At 41.6% G+C, this 17,174-nt stretch overlaps 1 protein-coding gene across 1 annotated transcript; it reads left to right on the forward strand.

Moving 5' to 3' along the window:
- Positions 1-661: 661 nt before the first annotated feature.
- Positions 662-14,096, forward strand: LOC125236865. Its single transcript, XM_048143791.1, has 4 exons — positions 662-739; positions 1,229-1,353; positions 6,735-6,853; positions 13,969-14,096. The coding sequence occupies exons 1-3, from the start codon at positions 693-695 to the stop codon at positions 6,833-6,835; spliced, it is 273 nt and encodes a 90-aa protein (XP_047999748.1). The 5' UTR covers positions 662-692; the 3' UTR covers positions 6,836-6,853; positions 13,969-14,096.
- The last annotated feature ends 3,078 nt before the right edge of the window (positions 14,097-17,174 follow it).

Raw genomic sequence — 17,174 nt, forward strand, 5'->3', positions numbered from 1 at the left:
GCTTACTGAATGGTAATGAGTTATTCATAATTTAAATGCCTATTTCTTAGCGTAAAAAAATATTTTGTTGTAAATTTTAGATAAGTAGTTTATTTTTTTTAAAGATGATTATTTGGTTTTTGTAACGATTTTTTGTTGAAAAAGCACAGATAATTTAAATATGTGTCTACGGCGTTAACTCTTTATAATAGTTTTTTTTAATAATACTCGATCCTCTTTGTTCATACATATTTACCTCTTAATTAGTACATACGAACAACTCGTCGGTTTTGTACGTAATTAATTCCTTTATTGGTTAAAATAAGGACTAAGAGGTTTTGAAATGTTTCACTACTACTGAACGTATTATAGCTGAAAAACACAACAATCTATATAAAAACAATTTTTTTTAAGAGAAACACAAAAAAATGAGAAAAAATCTTTAGACGCCATTTTCTCAAAATGGTTGGCGTGTGGGTTGACACATTGTTGCTTATCACATGTTCCAGTTTACTCCCTAATTAAAGTCTGCCTGTATATTTTCAGATGGGTATGATGTTTGCAACGTTTCTGGACTTGGCTGCTTGTATAAAAACAAAGGTTATTTTTTTAAATTAAAAAGTCAAGCTGTTTTATGTTTGTCATCATAATTACATACTTTATATTTTGTGTGTTTAGAACGCTTGCAGTCGAACGACAACTGCGGATGTCCGATGGCTTGCGAAGAGATAAACTACAAAGCTGTACATGTTGCGTTTTAGTAAGTTATGGTGCAAAGTTCATTCGTTAATTTTGTGGATATTGAGATCAGTACAGTAGGTACATTATTAATGTAAAATCGTTAAATCAAATATTAATATCCTGTGTTATTTCAGAATATTTGTACCTATTACCTATAAGACCCTTGTGGTAACTAAATATTTACAAGCTTTTAACTTGCGTTGTTAGTATGTTAGTTTGGGTCAAAAAGTAGAAGCTAAATTTCACCCACTTCCCGGTTTCCGATTGAGCCGAAATTTTACACTCATATGTAAATCACGTGCAATATTATGGTATCATGGAGCTGATCTGATGATGGAGCAGAAAGGTGGTCATAGGCACTCTGTTATGAAACGTCGTATCCCCATCGAGTAAGGGGTTTTTAAAAACGTCTCGGAGAGCAGTAGATGACTGTTGAAAGAAAGGTACAGTCGGCGATAAAAGCTTGTGCCAAAAATGACATTTTTGCAAAAAAAAATTTTTGTTCTAGCCGCGAGCCTAGTCCTGTTTCACCCAGTCTAGTAGCTCGAGGGTCCCGCGGCGAAGTGCGGCTGAACAATCTACCGACGTTGCGAGTTCGGCGTCATGCCATCAGGGACAAGATGGCGTTAGTCGGTAACTAGGACTCTCATAGCTTCACCACCCTTTTCAATCCGAATAGTTGGAGAGGGTCGAGACGTGGTCCGGCTGTGAAGTCTGCCGATACTGTGAGTTCGACGCCATGTCACCAGAAACCACATGGCTTTAGTCGATAACTAGAAGCCTGTAGCTTCACCAAGAGTCCCGGTCAGAGAAAGAGAGAGAGAGAGAGAGAGAGAGAGAGAGAGAGAGATTGTCCTGATAACAATTTTATTACATAACTCTAATAGATCTTAAAATATCTAGATCACTTTCGTAAGAAGATTCCAATAAGAAGATTCCACGTTATATACCTTCCCTAGTACGTACTTATTAAAAAAATCTCAAAATGATGATATAGCCAAGCAAGTAGGAATTTATGTTATATATTATAATAACTGCTTGTTACGAAGATAGTGAGATGGTAGGTTGTCTTAATAAAGTGTCTATAGTTAGAGCCCATACTGCTGACCCACAGATTTAGAGCGACTAGAAAAGTCATCTTGGTATAATCTTATAAGCCACATTTTTCATTAAAGTTTCTGATTCACTCATGTGGGTTGAATTATCATTTTATATTTTTCGTCACACATTGAAAAATTTGAAAAGTTACTGAAGCGGGTTTTGGTCCAGGATATATTTTGTAGCGTAAGCGTAACTATGCGGCGATGTGGTTTGAGTTATTTACGTGTTTTTAACCCCCGAAGCAAAAACGACGGGGTGTTATAAGTTTGACGGGTCTGTCTGTCTGTCTGTTTGTCTGTCTGTCTGTATGTGTGTCTGTTTGTGGCATCGTAGCTCCGGAACGGATGAACTGATTTAGATTTAGTTGTTTTTGTGTGAAAGCTGAGTTAGTCGGGAGTGTTCTTAGCCATGTTTCATGAAAATCGGTCTACTATGTCGCGGTCGGGGGTTTTTCAAAATTTTAATTTTGTGGTTATGTTTTACTACCTTCTGATGCCGTACTTATCTACATAATATACATTACCTACTTAGAAATTCTACAAGAACCGCACAGAGCCGTTTTAACAAACTTTGTCCCAGCGACTTCCATTAGTTCAACAACTATGTGTTGGCTGTCTCGGCGGGGTGTTTATGAAGTGGTAAAAGCAGCTTAGCGGCCACTTGCGTTTCATGAGGCTAATAATCGGCCGGAGACGGTGTGAGTGATGTCTGAGGAGACATAAAAACGATGAGTTTCTTTTATATAGCTAGCTAGTTTATTTTATCTACGGCACATCAAAAATGTCATTAAAATGTGCTAACTACAAAAATAGAAGCCGGCTTAGCGCTTTTTATTGGGCTTTTTTTGTCAATACTGCAAACCTAAAAAAGAGACTGTAAGTACCTAGGAAAACTACTAGTTATATTATAAAATGTTGCAAAGATAACCTAGCTTGAGTTCACATAAAGATTAGGACTTTAGGACGCACTCAATAATTACATGCCTTAGGTATAAGAAAATTCCTCTCTCACGTCGTACCAGGGATGTAACGGATGTGGTTTTAACGGAACCGGAAGCGGAAGCGGAAGTTTTGAATTTAGTTTAACGGAAGCAGAAGCGGAACCGGAACCAGAAGCGGAAGTTATAGATGTTAAAAACGAAATGAAAAAATACCACATAGGTATAACATAAACCAAAACTAATTAAATTACCTAGAACTTTTAGGTGTTTACTGTTCAGCCTGTAATCAGCAGTTTGTAATCAGCCTTTAGGCCCACTTAGGTTTTAAAAACGAAAAGAAAAGTTACCTGGGTGGCTAGCCGAATGGCACAAACGCTCACGAAACGAAGCGCTAGTAGATATCTATCTCTATCGCGCTTGCGTATTGGCGCGACAGAGGCCAGCGGCGTATCGCTTTCGTTTGGCGTCGGAGAAATGCCATTCGGCTACGGGGCCTGATATTTTATCTTAAGTATATCATTCATTACAATCCAAAAATTTAAATCACCTTGAACTTTAAGATTGTTTGTTGTTTAGGTAATCACTAAAAATCACATAAGAATCCTTTTAAACCTTTATTATGCCGTAAAAGGTTTTAGAAACGAAAAGAAAACTTACTCGTAGGTAGTATAATACAATCCAAAACTAACCAGTAAAAATTATATGTGTAATTGTTAGCACACAATTAAATTTTTAAATTAAATGGAGTGATTGTAAAAGAAGTAAACTGTATTTAATAAACAAATCTAAGGGGAGCTTCTAAGGGGATCGTAGATAAGCCCTGCACCACTGAATAGTTGTTCACTCGCTACTAACTAGGTGGACAGGACAAATATTGGCGCGCAATGGAATGAAGCGATTAATGTTTAGTATCGCAGCACGTGGCAAGCGGAGAGATGAGCGAATGATAGGTATAGACCTGTTGGTCTTTGATGTACGCCGCTCATGTCCCACCGTCGCGCTAGGTTCCGACATCCGTTATAACTTCCGTTTGAAAAATAACAGAACCGGAACAGAAGCGGATGTGTAAAACAAAACGGAAGTTCCGCAGTAACGGAAGCAGAAGCAGAACTCCGTTACATCCCTGCGTCGTACTATAATCAGTACCCAATCATGACTGGACATTAAACTGAGAACCATTAGGTCGTTCATGTAATGAGATCTTTATTTACCTGACAGAATATCCTTTTAAGCAGAACAAACGCAGTTACCTCACGGCCGACACGCGACATCCACTCAAGAGAGACGGCCTATCGGTGAAGGGGTGATGGGATTATTTAACTATATTTTTTTATCCCATGAGAGCTAAATTACAATCAACTACTCTCAATCGCTGCTTCTATTGGAATGCCCCGTCAAGTGTCCGTTTTCCTTATATATTATTCTAAATTCAAATCGGGGACTACTGCCAGTCACCGAACATCAAATGCTGTAAAAGGTTTCATTCCGTATAATGAAACCTCTTACAGTTCTCAAGAAAAAAGTTAAAATCTTGTAAAATTGATAATTGTTCGTCAGTTTAATTCGGTCCTAATATACGCAACTCACTGGAAACAAACATATTTAGTACTAAGTGTTATAGAAGAGGTAGGTAAGTCTCGTGACCATACCATAAATTCGTCTGTGGAATTTTTGATTCCGAAAACAATCGTGCCACATTGAGAGAAATTTGCATTGTGAATTTAACAAGTTCGACTTGTTGCGGTTTATCCGTTTGAATCAGCCAAACGTATGTTTAAAACAATATGTGTCAGGTTGTTTTTATAAAATCGACTTGTTGATTCAAACAAATATATTGCCGATTCAAATGACAAGTAGCTTGTTGTTTGAACCAAAGAGCACGTAGGCGTTATTTTAACCAAAAAACTTGTTGAACGAACATGAAAACTGGTTGTATTTTCTCTCAGTGCAGCATCTTAAAAGCTTGCGTAATTTATTATAACACAATCAAAAATTAACAAAGTCTGATCACCTACTTGTAGATAACCTTTAATCTTTGTAAGTCTTAATAACTAGCTGCAGGTAGGTACTAAAAATTTGGTAAACGAATTTAGTCAAAGCAAGTTTAATTGAACGTTCGCGTTCATGCTAGAAAGTTCCGAGTTCTTCCAACTATACATATACATATTATATACTTCGTGTCACCCACAATGACACACAGATTAGTCAAATTCAACCTTTAATAACATGACATTACGAGTCAAGGGCGCGTATTCGTGAATGACATGATTTATACCATTAAGTTTTCAAATGGAAGAAGGTACGCCATGCTTGAAATTTCATCGCTTTGTCAATTAAACTTTGGGTACCGCGAACTACTACCGAATCTCTAATTTAACTGACGTACCTATTGACGCTCTGTTATTTTAAGCGTTAGACATTGGCAATTTAACCCTTTCCTAGGCTGCAAAGAACTAGCCCTAGTAAAAAATTTATTGCGCTTAAGAGGATTCTAAGCGATCTTCATATTTTGGTTCAAATATACTCTAAAGTAGGTATGTGGATTAGTTTCCTAAAAGCCATCATTAGGGAAGTAGGTTTTCCAATAGTTCTCGAGACTGTTGGTAAAAGTTTTAACTAGCGTAACAAACTCGCGATTTTATCATACTTCTTTGCGACGTGTTACTCTCCACTAGCCTTATTAGAACTTAGAAGTAGTTGACAGTAAGTACCTACACTAAGTACAGTCAACCAATTGGAACCCTAGGCCACTGTAGAACTATGTCGTAGTGACGTTATAAATCAGATTGTAAGAAATTTCTTAATGCATGTCATTTTGACATGGCTGTAGAGTGAAGTTATAGTAGAGGTAGAATTAATCAGTAGTAGGTTTATTCTTGCATAGTCATTAGATACATTTTCGCTATAAAGTATTACCTATCAATACATCAATGTATTCAATGTGAAATGAGAGCCAGAAAAGAGTTCAATATAATATTAGGTTTAATATGCCTTGGTTATTGACATCATTGACAAAACAAGTGAAATCTACAGTGAGTTCAACGGTCAGTCGTCAGTCCTAATCACGTCCTAGGTAATATTTATATGTAACCATAAAATATTTATTAAGTATTCCTTCTTATAACTTAGGATGATAATTATATTGAAACCTAAGGTTTGACTTGTCTAGTTCTCAAATCATTAGGTACCTATACCTACTATAACTGATAATGTTATCATTATACAACCTAGACTATTTATAAACCCTCCCTAGCGTGTCCCAGATATCACTTTGCAGCATCGTGTTTCGCTAATTATTCTTTCTAGCACAAAGAAAGCGCTGTACGCTACAGACTCTTTATTAGGCACCTAGTATTATAATATGTACCTATTTGTATGTTTATTTTTATACACATACAGTATAGCATAATTACAATAATATGAGTAATATTTGTCAAAACCGGTCTGGCGTTTTAGGTAAAGACCCCGTCTAACTTGGAAGTTGATTCAGAATTCAGATATGTACAGTCACAGATATTTGTTCCCGTGATGAGACTCAAAACATATTTAAAAATATTTTAAGCGGATTAGGTGCAGTCAACCAATTGGAACCCTAGGCCAATCTACAACCATGACAAAGTGACAAGCAGTAAGAGATTTCTTACAATATGATCTATAGCGTCACTATCTACAGTGGCCTAGGGTTCCAATTGGTTGACTGTACTCACGTGTTAAGTCGATATAACCCTCGATATGTTTCGATCGATTTCCGAGGATCTTTTTCAAGAGTAGAGTGTTTGTCAAGAGTTATATCGACTTACCACGTGAGTAACCCGCTTATAACAGTTTGAAATACCTAGATTTTCTTCAATTACGTTTTTTATTTTTTTGTATCTATATCGTCGCCCAATAGTTCAAGCTTCGGTTCTTACTTTGGGGTTGGCTTGACCGGCTAATTCATAATAGCTTCATTAATTCGACTGCATACTTACAGTGGACATCGGAGGCGTGGGCGGTGTATTCTTCGGGGCATCTTTACTCAGCGTTATTGAGATTGTGTACTTGCTTTGCATTCGTCGCAGTCGCAGCTCATAAACGTCAGCTAATGTGTGGGTAAGTCAACCTTTTTTTCCTCATTTGTGGCACTAGCGTTATTGAGGGCCTTCTCTAAGGAGAGCATGCTCTGCAAATGGAATATAATACCGTAAAAGACGAAGTCTAAGAAAAAGAGTACCTCGGAAACGTAAAAAAATTTTGCTCTTGTTTAGATGGCGCCACAATCGTACAGTCAACAACACAGCTGTGAATACAAAGTGTTAAAATATGTATACAGAACTTTATTGCCTGTACATTAAGGTGTGTATACATATTGTATTATTGACACTTTGTCTGTGTTCACAGCTGTGTTGTTGACTGCACCTAGTTGATAAATAATTGGTTAGATGGCGCTAACATCAATATTTTTTAACAATTTTTCTTTATGTAACACATAATGTATATGGATTATGGGCCGAATCCATACTAATCCATACTAATATTATAAATGGGAAAGTGTGTGTGTCTGTTTGTTTGTCTGTCTTTCATGGCAAAATGGAGCGACTAATTGATGTGATTTCTTAAGTGGAGATAAATGAAGGGATGGAGAGTGACATTTTGTCTCTTTCTGACCCCCACTTATTTGAAGAGGATTCCGCAATTTTCAAATTTAACGCGAGCCAAGCCGCGGGCAAAAGTTAGTTATCTCTAATCCTTTCAGCACGGGAAGCATGGTCGCGCGATAGACGATAAAATATCAGGCCGTCCCTATCGCACTTACAAATAGTGCGATAGGGACGGCCTGCTATTTTATCGTCTATCGCGCGACCATGCTTCCCGTGCTGCTTGCTTGTGTCTGTTGAAACACTTGAAGCTGGGCATAAAAGTTTATTCCTTATCTATACACTACATACCTAGCGTCAAAACATCAAATTCGTTCTAGAAATGTTGTCATAACATAAACTTGACAAAAACAATAGACTTTTGCTATGATTCTTTCCAATTTGTTAATTATCTTCTTTTTCATAAATCAAAATCACATCAAAATTTTATAATGTCTGATGCAAAGCTAAACATGTTTCGTTCCCTTAATTACACAATTAAAAGTACAAAACCTTGAAAAGCTTCAAAAACGGCATCCTTACGTCCGAAGTCCTTAAAATTGTTAATTTATTTGTTAAGTTTAGTACGCTCGAAGTCCGGCCCGTCTTTGTCAGGCGGAGAATTCATTTTGTAAAGGAAGAGGAACTGGGCCAAACAAATTGTGTCTCTTTCGGTATATAATACTTTAATTTGTTTGTTTGTTTTAATCTTTATTGCACAAAATAAAACAGCGTACAAAAGGCGAACTTAATGCCGTAAGACATTCTCTACCAGTCAACCATTGGGCAAAGCAGAAAAGTTGTAGGCGGTGCAAAACGTGATTAAAACAAGATAATTTGGTACTTTTAGGACACAATACACACAACCATAAATAATACATAATATATAAACATACACAAAATACATACATAATATTAATACAAATACATAATACATAATATGAAATCAGATGAAACTCACGAATCAATGGCAACAACAACTTTCATCACCTACCAGCAAAATACTTATTTAGAGCTTTTTTAAAAGCTAACGTGGCTGACGTGATAAACCGCTACACCACCCCGACCGCCGAGGTATCCGTCGAAATTTCTTATGTTCTCTCTGAAGGCTAGGCGCCTTTTGACCAAACCCTTTTTTTTTTGTCGGAGTGGGGAATGCGTTACGCACCGTCCCCCCAGCCGCGGGAAGGCCTTGAAGGGGGGGTGTGTGGGACTATCCTTCGGCCCCCTCTCTAGTCGAGAGGGAGGGAAAGAGGTTTACCCACTAAACCCCACTCCGGCGTTTCGCCCTCTGTGCCGTGAGCGAGGGCGTCATGGGATCATCGGGACTCCTCTGTCCACCATGGCGCCCTCCGGCAGCCCCGACGTTACAGGGCATCCACACAGATTAGGGAGAGAGGGATCAGAAACGCTTGATCCCTCCCTCGACGGGGTTAGTGGGGCCGGTGCAATGCGGGTCCCGTACCCGCTGGCCCCACTAAGGGTTGTGGCGCAATCAGAATGCTCGTCGCCTTCGACCCTGCCGTCTTCGTCGGAGAGGCAGCGCGTCAGCCGCAGCTTCGCGCTCTCTCTCCGCCACCTCCTTCTGAGACATGACGTCTTCACAGAAGGAGGCCACCGCGTCCCATCTTCTCTCGCTGCTCAGCATCGCCGCTATGATGCTGTGCAGCGAGAGGTCCACCAATCCTGTGGCTGCGACCAGTGCAGCGAGAGGTCCACCAATCCTGTGGCTGCGACCAGTGCCCTTTCCACGGCCCAGCGACTACACTCCTCAAGGGTGTGCTGGGCCGTATCGTCCTCCACCCCGCAGTCCAAGCACTGGGTGCTCGGCTCTCTCCCTATCCGATGCAGGTAGTGTCCAAAGCACCCGTGCTCGGTCACCACCTGAGACAACCGGTACGTGAGGACCCCCCTCCTTCTTTCTAGCCAGTCCTCCATGACAGGAAGGATGGCCCCTATGATTCGCGTTCCATAGAGGCTATCCTCCAGGGCGTCCCTCCATTGTCGGCGCAGGTGCTCCTCAGCTGCCTGTGCCGCGCTTTCTTCTTCCTCGGGGTCCGGCGGCTCTCCCCGGCTCCTCGCTGCCACCATCCGCTGGTACCTTCCGGCTAGGACCACCGCGTCAAACTCCCATGGGGCGTGCCAGCGAGGAGGCAGGCTGCGGCATGGGCAGTGGTGCGGTAGGCCCTGACTGCCCTTTGGGCCACGACCCTCTGGGGCCGACGGAGTAACGCCTTGGTGCGTTCTCGCAGCCTTCCGGCCCAAATTGGCGCTCCGTAGAGCGCCATACTCCGGACGACCCCCGCAAACAGTCGCCTGCAGGGGGCGTTCGGCCCTCCCAAGTTGGGCAGCAGATTGCCCAGCGCCGAGGCAGCACCCACGAGACGAGGAGCGAGTCTTGCGAAGTGCTCCTCAAAAGTCCACTTTCTGTCCAGGACAAGGCCCAAGTATTTTATGTTGGCCTTGACCTGGACAGACTGGCCCTCCACCCTCAGCGCCGTGTTTGCCAGTGGCCTCCACCGCCTCACGCCCCCCAGGACCATGGCTTCGGTCTTTGCGATGGCGACCCGCAGCCCGAGGAGCCCGATGCGCTGGACGGTGAGCTCCGTCGCCACCGCCGCCCTCCTGAGAACCTCCTCCAACTCCCGCCCTCGCACAGCCACCAGTGTGTCATCCGCATAACACAGCGTGACCATGCAAGGGAGTTGTGCCCCGCGGAGGACCCAGTCATAACCGAGGTTCCACAGGAGGGGCCCCAAGACGGACCCCTGTGGAACCCCGCAAATCATGACCCTCGCCCTTCGTACACCTCCCTGTTCGTAGAGCACCACCCGCCCCGTCAGGTAGTGTTCTACTATCCTCCTTAGGTACAGAGGCACCCAGTGGTAGCGGAGTGCCTCTGCGATCACCGCATAGGGGAGGGAGCCGAACGCGTTAGCGATATCGAGAGACACCGCCACGACTCCCTGTCCCTCTTCTTCCGCCTGCTCGCTCTGAGGGCTCCCACGGCGTCCAGCGTGGACCTCCCCGACGGAACCCGAACTGACTGTCGCTTAAGTTCGGACCCGTCCCCTCGAGGTGCCGCTGGATGCGGGAGGCCAGGATACGCTCGAAGAGCTTCCCGGCCTCATCCAGCAGAACGATGGGGCGATAGCCGGCTGGGGAGTCCGGCGAGCGTCCTTGCTTCCGGAGGAGGCATAGTCGTCCCTCCTTCCAGAGTCCCGGGAAGGTCCCCTCGACCAGGCAGTCCTCCAGGAGGGCCCTGAGGCGGTCTCCCAGGTGTTTCAGGGCCAAGAAGAGAACTCTCCCTGGCACTCCGTCCGGTCCCGGGACCTTGCGGGTAGCCCTGACCCTCTCCACTGCCCATTCAAATTCTTCGTCCGTGACTGGGGGGATGATGAGAGGCCCCTCTGGGTGTCCTTCCGGGGGGGCCATCACCGGCGGGACGAACTCCGGCGCCTCAGGGAAGAGGCCCTCTACCACCGTTTGGAGGAGCTGTGGCTCCATAGAGTCCATGGGGGGTTTTGACCAAACCCTAAGGGCCAGCAATTTGTGCTTGCACCTACTATATGAATCATTTTGCAGGATTACGATATAGCGAGAGAGATGGTGCTGCCATCTATCGGTGTAGGGAATAAATAAAATTATTGTATTAAATATTTTTTTACTCATGAAATAAAACTATGGAAACGATGGATTTGATGAGTAACTATCGCGGTAACCGAAGTAAATATTTTTTTATTTGTTTTTTTAAAACAAATCAAAAAATAAATAATATTCTAATGTATATGGGTCAAATTTATTCTAAATTTGATACACTGACGACTAGAGGATAGATGATCAGCTTAATTGATTTTAAAGTAACAGATTTAATTAAACTAGTCTTACGCAACTATGGGAACAAATCAAAATATTTTCAATTTTCACAAATATTTTGATTTGTGTGTTTTTAAGTCGTCACACTAGGTACTATATATATAAATAATAATCGAAATAAGATGACATTAGACATATTTAAGAAAAAATGACGAACACCACCGCAGTGGCGAAGGCCGGACCAGTCTTGTAGAGTTTGTTTTGGGTGAATGTATTTATTGTATTTATTCTGTTTTTACAAGTTTGACATGCAAACCATAAACCATAAGTCGTGTTTCTACGAGATATGGAAGGATGCGTAGCCAGGCCCCGTAGCCGAATGGCATTTCTACGACGCGAAACGAAAACGAAACGCCGCGAAAGGTACTCTACTGGCTCTGTCGCGCCAATACGCAAGATCGACGAGCGTTTCGTTTCGTGAGGGTTTCGTAAGCGTTTGTGCCATTCGGCTACGCACGCAGGTAGGTAGGTAATAGGTATATGTTTGTTTAAGCACTCTATTTTTTATGGGATAGGAGGCAAACGAGCAGACACGTCGCCTGATGGTAATCAGTCACTGCCGCCCATGGACACCCGAAACACCAGAAGTGTTGGAGGTGGGTTGCCGGCCTCTAAGATGAGTGTACGCTCTTTTCTTGAAGGTTTAAAGGTCGTATCAGGCGACAATTCATTCTACAGTTTAGCTGTGCGGGGCAGGAAGTTTCTAGAGAAACGTACAGTCGAGGACTGCCAGCCATCTAAATGATGGCGGAAAGAAGCGTTTTTTTAATACTTCGTCGGTGGCAAACAAGCATACGGTCCGCCTGATGGAAAGCGGTCACCGTAACCTATGGACGCTTGCAACTCAAGGGGTGTCACATGCGCGTTGCCAACCCATTGGAAACTTGTACACTCTTTCTAAGGAGGGTTCGGGTTGCCGACGACTCAAAGGACAATAGACGGAACAAATTAGTTCCGTAGGTCCTTCCGTCGCCAGCACGCCGCACCCTCGTTGAGCTCTGGCAGCCTTACTCACCGGTAGGAACACAACACGTTTATTTTAAGAAATATATTAATTTCCTAAACCTTCGCCTAGTGCAGTTCCAGTGGTCATTTTTCTATTGGTTCTTGTGGTTTTGTGCGTAGGTAAACTTACATCTCTCGTGCCATCGCAGCCTTATGTGTATGACAAAATACTAACAGCAGAATGTACAGAATGTAAGAGAAGATTTAAAAAGAAGAACATAATATTGTTTTTGATACTTTATGTTGATGATTTAATATTCTGTACGTTACAAAGAGCGCTTCATTTTGACATAGATATTTACAAACATTAAGTACCAGAGAGTATCAGAAAAACTTTTTAGATTGGTATCTAAAAAGTTAGATACTATTATAAATCATAGACTATGAAATTATATTATCTTTGCTATAAATTATTGTCAGATTTTTATAATTGACATTCTAGATATTTCAGTCATGTGATATATTTAACTTCCGATAAAAACTGAGCTGAAATTATTTATAAATTCAAAATTGTATTCAAGTCATGGCGGCAAAATGTTTACTTTTTCTTGTACTGTTCTCTACACTTCCATATTCACTGTTTGCAGCTCGGCCACTACGGTCAAATATCACCTTCAGTGATCCAATAATGAATACGCTTTTTAACCGTGAGTATGAGTATGCAATTATATAGGTTACGGCGGTTTCAGTCTAGTATTTTATTTATTTACTTCGTACAGAATACACGATATCACAGCGAGACGCCAATGCACTGTAAATAGTGTTAGGTATTGTTAGTGATAACAAGTCATTTTATGATTATAACCTAGGTACGTATTGATCGCCCCTCTCTTTGTTGCATATTCTTTCCGCCCACCACCACCACCGCCATCTGCGGCAATACAATATAATTATGGTGTGCTCACATATTCGCGAACATTTAGCGCCAAGATTGGCTGCATCAGTCACTTGCGAGTTGACTCCGTTAGCCATGTGTGAGCACATCAGCAACACCACCGGAGTCGACAGCAGCCGCCGTGGCCGAATTCGGCCGTGGAGAGTATGATTATTCATCGTACTTTCCAGATTTGAAACCGTTTATTAAAACACCAAGTTGAACACAGCCTGTATAGATTGAATTTTCCTCTCGTTGTTCATTCGATGCCCGCATCCGGTGTAACTGACGAAGCTTTGCGGTGAAGCGTGATGAGCAGGAAATTGATTTTGCGGATTTATGCCTTATAAACCTGCTGTTTGCATATTGTCCCATCCGATGTTACCGATTTTTTTGCCAAAATGATTGTAGTTCATACTTGCTAAAAAGTGAAACTAGAAAAAAATCAGTATCGCTCTCTCGTGCGCTTTCAAGTTCAAATAAAGATGTAGGTACTGCCGGAACATGTGACTTGTCTAAATAAATCATCAAGCTAGATTAATTATTGGCTTTGATGATTACGACTTTTTGCGAACCAATATCTTGCAGTTTGGCGTGGCGTGGCTTGGAAAAGGGCAAAATGCAACGCAAAGAGTCACTATAAAAATAAACTACACATTTCTTCTTCTTCGAATGATTATAATAGTATCAATAAGGTCTGATTTACAATTGATCATTAATTGTCAATTGATCAGCCGGAATTGGATGTAATATTAATAGTCCGCAATGTAAAAGAAGCCACAGAAGCAAAAGCCTTTAATTAATAGGAGTCATAAAAAATATGTTTCTGTTCGTAGCGCCCAGACAGAAGTGCGGTTCAGTGAGCTGCTCGTTCCCGTGCGTGGGCGCAGCGCCGCCGCGCGTGTGCCCCGAGCCGCCGCCCGAGTGCCCCACGGGCTGCGCGTGCGTCACCGACTGCCGCCGCGACGCTATGGTCTGCTTCGAGACCAAGCACTGCGCTGAGAGGAAGAGGCTCTTCAGGAGGACTAAGAAACCTAAGACGTAAAGTACATAAAACATTGATGAATCTTAAATTACTAGTGGTTCTTTATAAAGGGATCGTCTAAATTTATTTTCTAACGTTGAAATTTATACGTAGGTAGTAGATAAATATTGTTATGGAGTAGAAGTGTCTTTCGAAATTCTTGCACGTACCTAACATGATTTCGCTTAACCTTAAACGAACTTAAATTACTTCCTAAAATTTCTACTGTTTTGTAATACACTAAATAATAAAGATTTCAAAAACGATAAATTGTCTTTACATTTGCTTTCAAGACAAAATAGTTATTGTTACTCAAGTCAATGTGCTGAGAGTCTGGTCAGAAGTGCTATTGTTAATCAAATACGTGTAAATGCTCCGAAGATGATTTATTGAGTGACAACAAGAATACAATGTCATGAACATCATGTCATATTTAAAATTATATTTAGAACATTGCATTCCTTATTCAAACATACACTGTAGATGGCGCTGCTGGATATTAAAAAACAACACCCCCACTATATCTAAGCATAGCCATCAGCATCATCAGCATTAAGCGAAACAGGTTTAAAACCAACTAAACATACCTACTACTACTACTTAGGCACAAGTCCTAACTTCTCAAGGAATCTAAAGTGCTTGACAAACCCTAGACCCTTAGTCAGCAAATCGGCTGGCATCTCAGCTGTCGATAAGTATTTTGTTTCTACTAAACCTTTAGCAACTATATCTCTACTAAAGTGATAACGAATGTCAATGTGTTTCGACCTATTGTGAAACACAGGGTTGGCCAATAACTTCAGAGCACCTTGATTATCATTGTATATTCTAATCAATGAAATTTTATTTGTAATTTCATGGTATAATGACCGTAAGTACATAGCTTCTTTGATACATTCAGAAATACTAATGAATTCCGATTCACAACTGCTCAAGGACACGCTAGTCTGTTTCTTACTACACCATGAGATTACACTTCCCGACAAAGTGAAACAATATCCTGAATAGGACCTCCTATCAAGAACATTACTGCCCCAGTCTGCATCAACAAACCCGGTAAGTTTTGAATCAGAATCACTACTATAGGTTTAGGCAATAGTGTTTTGTTTTCTTAAGATAACGCAAAACACGTTTAGCATGAGCCCAATGTTCTTTACCATGGCATTTATTAAACTGGCTCAGATAACCTACACTGAAAGAAATGTCGGGTCGCGTCAAAACTGCTAAGTACATGAGACTACCAATGAGTTGTTGATAAGGTAATTCAGTATCACAGCACTCACCCTTATCTAAGTTCAACCTTTCCTCCATAGGAGTCTGAACAGTCTTACAGTCTGTCATATTGAACTTATGCAACAATTTGTCGACATAATCTTCTTGATCTAAAGTTATAACATTGTTTTCTTTATCAACACAAACATTCATGCCTAAACACTGTTTCACTTGACCAAGATCTTTTAATTTAAATTGTGAAGACAGTACCTGTTTCAAGCATTTTGTTTCTTCAGCGTTGTTTGAAAAAACAAAGAAATCATCGACATATAGAGCTACTACAGTCAAACCGTTATCGTTTTTCACATATAAACAAGGTTCTAATTTAGACCTTGTATAACCATGCTCGGTTAAACAATCATCTACCCTCCTGTACCACGCTCTTGAGGATTGTTTGAGCCCATATATGGCTCGCTTCAACTTAAGTACCTGCCCTTTACCTACAGGCGAAGGAAAACCTTCTGGTTTCTCCATATAAATATCCTCCTCAAGGTAGCCGTTCAGGAAAGCAGTGGTCACATCTAAATGACAAATATCTAAGTTCAACTGCACAGAGAGAGCAAATAAAAGTCTTAAAGTTGTATGCCTTACCACTGGCGCGAATGTTTCCTCATAGTCCACTCCATACTTCTGAGTATAGTCCTTGGCTACTAACCTGGCTCTGAACCGCACATTGCCCTCACTATCATACTTCTTTTTAAGCACCCACTTGCACTTTACCACACTAGAGTCTTTTGGAATACTGACAAGCTCCCAGGCCTGGTTTTCTTCAAAGCTATTCAACTCTTCTGCCATAGCTTGTCTCCATTGCTCTTTCTCTGGTCCGCGTAAAGCCTCAGATAGTGACAGACCACTGGCATCGTCCCTCGGGCTAGCATCTGAACAAAGATTTGAAATTCCATACCTTTCAGGAGCTTTTCTTTGTTCTGTTGTTCTCAGGACTGGCCCGGTTCTCTCAGGAGCAGGAACATTATCCGGAACTGAAACACTTTCCGCTGTGGTATCTGGATCCTCATACTCACTAGGATTGATCGAATCATATGATGTATCAGTTAAAGTTCTGGAATTATCTGGACTCTCATCCCCCACTGAACTTTGACATCCTACCTCAGCTTTCTGTATCTGTGGTTGAACTTCAATTTGACAATATGTCACTTTATTTTCAATAATTTTAACATCCCTTGCTGTAAAAAAGGTTCTCTTTTCTGGATCAAATAGTCTATATCCTTTGACCCCTTCTGGGCCCATAACCTATTGTTAATCAAATACGTGTAAATGCTCCGAAGATGATTTATTGAGTGACAACAAGAATACAATGTCATGAACATCATGTCATATTTAAAATTATATTTAGAACATTGCATTCCTTATTCAAACATACACTGTAGATGGCGCTGCTGGATATTAAAAAACAACAAGTGCGGTTGAGTGAGCTGCTCGTTCCCGTGCGTGGGCGCAGCGCCGCCGCGCGTGTGCCCCGAGCCGCCGCCCGAGTGCCCCACGGGCTGCGCGTGCGTCACCGACTGCCGCCGCGACGCCATGGTCTGCTTCGAGACCAAGCACTGCGCTGAGAGGAAGAGGCTGTTCAGGAGGACTAAGAAGCCTAAGACGTAAAGTTTTTATACATAATTTTGATTTCAATTACACAATGCTCTTATTTATAAGGATTTTCTATATGACATCATTAATACGTGGTTATTACATACATTATTATGGATAGATCATAGAAGTGACGTTGCAAAATTT

Source organism: Leguminivora glycinivorella, chromosome 2, assembly GCF_023078275.1.
Source record: "Leguminivora glycinivorella isolate SPB_JAAS2020 chromosome 2, LegGlyc_1.1, whole genome shotgun sequence".
Lineage (NCBI taxonomy): Eukaryota > Metazoa > Arthropoda > Insecta > Lepidoptera > Tortricidae > Leguminivora > Leguminivora glycinivorella.